General features: G+C 36.3%; 1 protein-coding gene across 1 annotated transcript in view; it reads left to right on the plus strand.

Annotated features, from left to right (window-relative positions):
- TMEM101 (transmembrane protein 101) overlaps window positions 1-7008 on the plus strand; it is a gene marked incomplete at its 5' end in the record, with an annotated part of 85418 nt that extends 78410 nt beyond the window's left edge. Inside the window, 3 exons of the mRNA XM_081933143.1 lie at window positions 2041-2228; window positions 4849-4923; window positions 6520-7008. Coding sequence (XP_081789269.1) covers window positions 2041-2228; window positions 4849-4923; window positions 6520-6544 — 288 coding nt within the window. The 3' untranslated portion in view covers window positions 6545-7008. The remainder of the gene's footprint in view (window positions 1-2040; window positions 2229-4848; window positions 4924-6519) is intronic.
- Window positions 7009-7790: the final 782 nt, after the last annotated feature.

The following is a 7790-nucleotide window of genomic DNA, read 5'->3' on the forward strand; positions in this document are numbered from 1 at the left end:
AGAATGAGGGAAGTCAAATAATAAAAAAATATTATTAAAAAAATCTAATGATTGGAAGAAATAAAAAAATAGAGACAAGTTGCTGAAAAGAGGGAATCCAGTGATCTGTTAAAAGAGGAGGACAAAAAATATTGCTTAATAACAATTATTGGATTTTCTGGTGAGCTATCAACAGTGCATAGTTTCAGTTGTGCTGAAATGACTGAAGCCTGATTAATAATTGCAAAAAATGGCAGCTGGTTTCCCATATTTTTATGAGAAACACACAAAAAAGAAGATGTAAAAGTTAAAACAAGCATAATATTTCGCTTTCAACTAATAATTTTGGAGAAGAAAACAATTCTCTGGACTTATGTTCCTTTTGCTTTTTACAACCATATGTAATCATGAACTGTCAAAGCAATCTATGTATAATATTGGAAATTAAATGTTGCCTTCTGTTTTACTTAAAAATACAATGCTTTCTTTAATCCCATATGTTATTTTTAAGCCCTTGATATTGGTTCTGTCTGAAAGAATAGTTGTAAGCAAAAGGACCGGGTCTACTATGTGAATTAAACTTCTTTTGCACTGTAGTTTGTCTTAAATATGAACTTGTCCATTCCAATGGGATATTTCTTATGCTTTTAAAAGAATGTATCTTCACTCAGCATTATATTCTCTTAGGGGGTAGACTTCTCCATCATTGCCATCCTATTGATGGTCATCAAAAGTTGTAGTTCTTTGACACTGCCTTAGAGACAGAGTTCTTAATTCCCTTTGGGTTCATCTAGTTTTCTAATGAATTCCTCCCTCCCTTGGCATGCATATGTGGTTTCCTTGGAAATATAATCAAGGTAGCTGATACAGAATTGCATCGATCAACAAATTATGGGTGAATGATTGAATGAACGTGGGGGAGAGAGAAAATGAGGGAGGGGGAGGAGCCTTCCCCTCCTTCATTTACTCACTTACCAAGCATATAAACCCTGATTGTGAGAGCCGTTAACAGAGGCAATTGCAAGATTCAACTTGAAGATCGCGGAGCTTCAGCATCTCTTCATATCCAGCTTTGCCTTTGAATCTCTTTTCCACAGTGAGTAGCTGGGACAGGGTGAAGGAAATTCCTGGATGAAAAAGTTGTGCCACTGTGTATTTTATGAAATAAATGGACAAGATTATTGATAGGTCACATCCCACCTTACTTTTTATATGTGTGCTTTCTTCCAAGCAGATGTTTCTGTTCCAGTGCAGTCAGGATTAGACTGATTTTAGAAAAGCGTTATCGGCAAATGGTCCACAGGACCAAACTCTTAAGCAGAGTTTGACAAACTAGGCTAAAGATATCAGTGAACCTGATGCTTAGTAGGGTGAGATGGTGCATTTGGGCAATTGTTAACATTCAAATGATAAGTGTACGCAATATCAAATGATTTTACACACACACACACACACACACACACACACAGGCAGAGAGAGACAGAAACACACAGAGAGAGAGAGAGAGGGAGGGAGAGAGAGACAGAAACACACAGAGAGAGACAGAGAGAGGGGCTAGGGAGGGAGAGAGAGAGAAACACACACAGAGAGACAGAGAGAGGCAGAAACACACAGAGTCAGAGAGACAGAGGGAGGGAGGGAGAGAGACAAACACACACAGAGAGACGGAGGGACGGAGAGACAGAAACACACAGAGAGACAGAGAGAGGGAGGGAGGGAGGGAGAGACAGAAACACATAGAGAGAGAGGGAGGGAGGGAGAGACAGAAACACAGAGAGAGAGAGATGGAGAGAGGGGGGAGGGAGAGAGAGAGACAGAAACACACAGAGACAGAAATACACAGAGAGAGAGGGACGGAGAGAGAGGAAGAGAGAGAATACAATATACAAATTGTAGGTAACTCCAGCAATATATTTTACTAAGCTTATTATAGTTATGACAGTTAATATAAAAGTAGACTTCATGCAGAACTTGAGAATATCAGACTTGTTGCAGTGTTTCATCTAGGCTAGTGTGGATTAGATTTTTATGAACTTATCAGTATTATTTGTTTCCTCCTAGATGGTTGCCTCTCTGAAGTCTTGGCCTCTTGTGATTGCCATGGCTCTGTGCATCATGTTCTGTCTGGGAACTTTTGTGGAAGCCTATCCACCCAAGCCTGAGAGTCCTGGAGAAAATGCTTCGCCGGAAGAAATGGCAAAATATCTTGCTGATCTTCGGCATTACATTAACTTGGTGACAAGACAAAGGTGTGAAAAAGCATGAATGTAGTTTTTTGTGGGCATGTTTCATGGGTGATATTTTATGCCATTTGTCCACCTGTGAATGTTACTTTGATTTATTTCATTTCTTCTTAATGTACAACGGGTAAGAATTTGTTGTGTGGATCCAAAGAATAGGAGGAATTAATGCAGCCTCATTTCACTCAAGCTTCCATCTCCAAGCACATTTTGTTAATGTTTTTTCTAAGTGGAAAATTTGCAATAGCAAATAGGTGAATATGTATAAAAGGGGGATGCAAGACTGTTGATTGAGAAACTATAGGGTTTACATGAACAAGCACCATCTTAAATCATAATTATTCAATGCATCAGATTTTTATATCAGATCTGTCTAGAAGCTATGGATTCTTTTCATGTTGCATCTATCTTCAGCCAAGTACTTCAAAAAGTAATATAGATAATTCAAAAAATGATATATATAATTCAAAATTCTATCCTGGTAGAATTTACAGATTCAGATAAATTTAACGTTTTTCAGTCACTTAGTAAGCCTGTATATCAAGGTGGTGCATGCACTTTACAATTACTTTACAATTACTTTAGTGGCTGCAAGTTTGTTCATACATAATGATGCTCTCCATGGATTGCTGTGCTTTGCAGTCTTTTAGGAGGAAATGAAGAACTCGGCTCTAAAATGCCCAGTTAGCTTTTTTTCCTATTAGTGTTGGCTGCTTGGAACAGATCATTAGCTGGACAAGGTTGGGCTTCAGGATTTATTGATTGTAGTCTAGTCTAGTGAATGGTCATTAAACCCTGATGCCCAACACTGCCCAACAGAAACCAGTCATGAAAGCCTACACCATCTTATTAGCTCTTATTACTTAGAAATTTAATTGGAAACCAGAACCAGGAGACCATCAGGGAGCACTTCTCTCTCTCAGTTGTTGGTGTTTAATACTATTACTAATACTTTTGAGCTGTTCAGTGTCCATAGTCTAGTTGTAAAGTTGAGAAACTGTTCTTTTTTTTTTTTTGCTGAGCCATGGAAGACCAGTGAATTTCTTCCTGCAGAAGCCAATCAAAGAACTTTTTTCTTGTTAGCAGCCAAAAGTCAACTTACAGATTTTCTTCTGCATAAATATTCTTGAATTTTAGAATAAGTGGGAAAAATATAGTCAGTTTAGTTATGAAATCACTGAATGAAAGGGCTGTAACTTTACATCTTCTAGTCCAACCTCTGCCCAAGGCAGGGATCCTTATAACATCCCAGGCAAATGCTTGTCCAATCTTTTCTTGATACCTTCCAGCAAAGGAGCACATCTTCAGTACAACTGAACAACTGTTTTTTGCTAGCTACCTATTAACTAAGAATATTTCATCAACTTCCTATGAAACTCTGGATCTATTATCATTCAGGATCATTAAAAAGAGTGGAGCATTTTTTTTTTGAAATATATGTCCCCTGATTTTTGCATAGAGTTAGTTAATGAAACTCCTACAGATAGTTCTTGACTTACAATCACAATTAGGACCAGAATTTCAATTACTAAGCAAAGTGACTGTTACTGCATAAAATTGCACTCAATCTTATGATCTACTTTGTTAGATAAGTGAATCACTGTAGTTGTTAAATGAATCATGTTAAATGCATCACATTAAGCAAATTTGGCTTCTCTCATGGCTTGTTGGAAGCCAGCTGGGAAGGTTGCAAATGGGGACCACATGATCCCGGGGCACTACAACCATTGTAAATAAATCCTGGTTGCCAAGCATCTAAATTGGGACCAAGTGACCATGGAGATGCTGCAATGGTTGTGTGTGAGCACTGGTTGTAAGTTACTTTTTTCAGTATTTTTGTAACTTTGAACAATCATTAAACAAAAAAATTATAGGTGGAGGACTTATCTGTATAAGCCGAGCACTCAGATTTTTAAATCAGCTGTACATTCTAAAGCTCAACAAGTGGCAAAACTTTTTCTGGAACTGGAAGCTAAGGGGTTTAGTCTGGGTGATAATTTGAGTGAATTCCATAGTTATAAGCTAAATTGGAAAGTTTTTAAAAATCCCAGAAGAAGACAGTGCTCAAGTACTGGCATATTGTTGCCAAGAAATTACATAGTGAGAAATCTAAGGAAGCAAGCTTTATTTCACTTTCTCTAAATCCAAAATAGAACTTAATCTGCTGAATGAGAAAATATAGAGCTAAGGGCTGATTAATGTTTAAAATGTCTTGCCTTAAGCTTGGTTGTGCAGAAATTGATGGTGGATTCCCTGGCTATTAACAATTTGCAGATGATCAGTAACTAAGATTTATTTAGTTATTTATCCATTTTGTTCATGGTTTATTTTATTTATACCTTGCCTTTTCATCCATCCAGATGATTAGGGAGTTAACCAAACATGATATATAGAAATAAGAAATACAATAAAAGAAAGACAATCAAAAATTAAATACTTAAAAAGTAATATCATGTTATACTTTCAAAGCCTATTCCAGATAATCAGTCCTAGCTGGTAGGATTTTATTTTATTTTTTGTAATTGCAGGGATCTAGGTATAAGGAAAAAATGAATTGCATTTGGGAAGCGTTTTCTCTCCAAGGAAACAATTGGGGAGCTTTAACTTAGTCTTTACTTTTTATAATCAGGTATGGCAAGAGATCTATCCCAGAGACCTTGATGTCAGAGCTTGTTTTTGGAGACAATAGCAATGCCAGATCAAGGTGAGTCTAAGCAGTTCATGTTATAAAGATGCTACGGTCCATTCAATTCCCATTTCTACTTACTAAAAATAATATGTAATTATCTTTACTTCTGTTGACTTTGGAATAGTGAGAAAAAAATGCCAAAGATGAGCAATTAATCACTGTTGTTTCTGAACTGGTGGAGCTCCTAGTAGTATAATAAAAGTCTCCTAAATCTCCCACAAGATGAAAATATACTAAATTTCTACTACCACCACCTATTCATAGGCTGTGCATTTCTCTGGTTGTATGCAAAAACAAAACAATACCTAGTTTTGGAAGTTGCAAATCCATCAAGTCATCATTCACTGTTTGGCTGCAGTTAACCACAGAATTCCTGGAGAAATGGATTATCTAGAAATTATCTTACAAATTTTGTGGAGTTGCAGGCTTTCAATGGGTTTCAAAAAAACCCCACTTCTACAGTTTCAAATATATGATATCTGAATAGAAATTGCATCTCATTTATCAAACATGGCTTAAGTAGCAATAGCGGACTTATATACCGCTTTACAGTGCTTTACAGCCCTCCCTAAGCCATTTACAGAGTCATCATATTGCCCCCAACAGTCTGGGTCCTGATTCTATCCATCTCAGAAGGATGGAAGGCTGAGTCAACCTTGAGCCGGTGAGATTTGAACTGCCAAATTGCAGTTAGCTGGCAGTCAGCAGAAGTCGCCTGCAGTACTGCACTTTAACCACTGCGCCACCGTGGCTAAATCATGAAATCCAAGAACTTATAGGTTTGTATACACACACACACACACACACACACACACACACACACACACACACACACACAACCAAGCAACCAAGCAACCAACCAACCAACCAACCAACCAACCACCAGTATATATGCCAAAAGTTATGCGTCAGCCACTCTTAAATGGAAGGCGAAAGCTAATCTGTACTGCAGCCTTTCTCAATCTAACTCTTTTAGTGTTATGGGGATCACAATTTATGACTTCTTTGTTAACATTGTATTGAATAATACAATTACTGTTGCTAGTTTCTGGGCAAGATCTGTTTAATTTGTACATATTTTAATTTTGTATTTTATATTTTAAATGTAATCTCGTATGCCTTATTTTAATTGTAATGCTTCTGACATAAATAAATAAATAAGTAGGTAGGTAGGTAGGTAGGTAGGTAGGTAGGTAGATAGATAGATAGATAGATAGATAGATAGATAGATAGATAGATAGATAGATAGATGATAGATAGATAGATAGATAGATAGATAGATAGATAGATAGATAGATAGATAGATGATAGATAGATAGATAGATAGATAGATAGATAGATAGATAGATAGATAGATAGGATAAGGCTGCTATTGATCCATGCAAACTAATCCCAGCAAAAATGGCATTTATACCCATTTGTTTGTTTTATCTGCATGGATCAATGTTTATTCAGATTTAGAATCCCTCCAAACTTCTACAAGATCAAGAATCAATTTATAATTACATCACTAGCAAACCATTAATTCAATAGTGTAGTGTAGAGATAGTCTTCCTTCAAAGTAAAGTTTAAAGAAAATGTTTACTTTAGTTTTGTCTTTCTTTTTCATAGGTTTGATGATTCGTATATGTGGTGAAGACTTACTCACTTTTCAGTGAATGGAAGATCAGCTGCCTCTTTTTAAATATTCCACTCCTGTTGTGTCATTTAACATTTTTAAAAAGCCTGCTCTTTCCCCATTTCTGTTTTCTATCAAATGTTAAATCTTGGGAAATCATCCCTTTGGGGATTCCTTCTGCCCCCTAAATTTAAAAAAAATGAAAATGGTTCTTGCAAGCATAAGGGGACCCTGCAAGAAATCTATTGTGTTGGGGACAGGTATGGTGTATACTTGCGTTCAGTAATGGCCTCGGCTTTTTTTTTTTGAAACAATGTCTGCATTGATTCATCCATGAAAAACCACACTATGTCCATTCTTTATTTTATACAACAATAGATGTGTGTGTGTATGAATGTTTGTGTGTGTGTGTATGTGTGTGTGTGTATAAATGTATGCATATTCAATGACTTTTCTGCATCAACAATAAAAAAGCAAATGTATTGGAGAAGAATTTTGCTAGGTGTTCTTTCTTTTCATCATTTCAAATGGCATATTTGGAGACCTTGCAGCAAATCAAACACAGAAAAAAATTTGCCCATTTTTTTCTACCAATCCCCTCAGGATATTCTTCCACTTGCCTCAGTTCATACGTGAGAGAGACTTACACCATCTTAGTAGGATTTTCCTCTTATTTTGGTACCATCCAACAGTAGTCTTATGGAAGTCCTTGACTTATGACCACAATTGGGACCAGAATTTCCTTTCTAAATTAGGATAGTCATAAAGTAAATCATCACATGACTGAATCTGATTGTATGATTTTTAAAAAAAACCACAGCCATTAAGTGAATCACTGGATTTGCTTAACTTGATTGTTAAGCAAATCCAGCTTCCTCAATTGACATTTTTTTAAATCAGAAAATAGCTGGGAAGATTGCAAATTATGATTATGTGATGGCAGAATTTTGCAACCCATGATGCATATAAGCTGGTTGCCAACTGCTCCAATTGTGAACATGTGACTGCACTGTAGGATGATGGTGCAATGGCCATAAGTGCAAGGACATGTCATAAATAACTTTTTCTGATGCTGCCGTGCTACCATTAAAAGATTAGTAATAAATTGAGGACTACCTATGTCTTAATTTATAAATTATAAATCCAGGAGACTGTAAGATCTCTTCATTGCTGGTGCCTGCATTTTTAATTGTTTTGTGATTAAAATAGAATTTCCCTCTTATTCTGTTATTGTCCAAGGATAGCTCTAAGCTATGTAAATTCT

This window comes from Natrix helvetica, assembly GCF_964273705.1.
Source record: "Natrix helvetica genome assembly, chromosome: Z".
NCBI lineage: Eukaryota > Metazoa > Chordata > Lepidosauria > Squamata > Natricidae > Natrix > Natrix helvetica.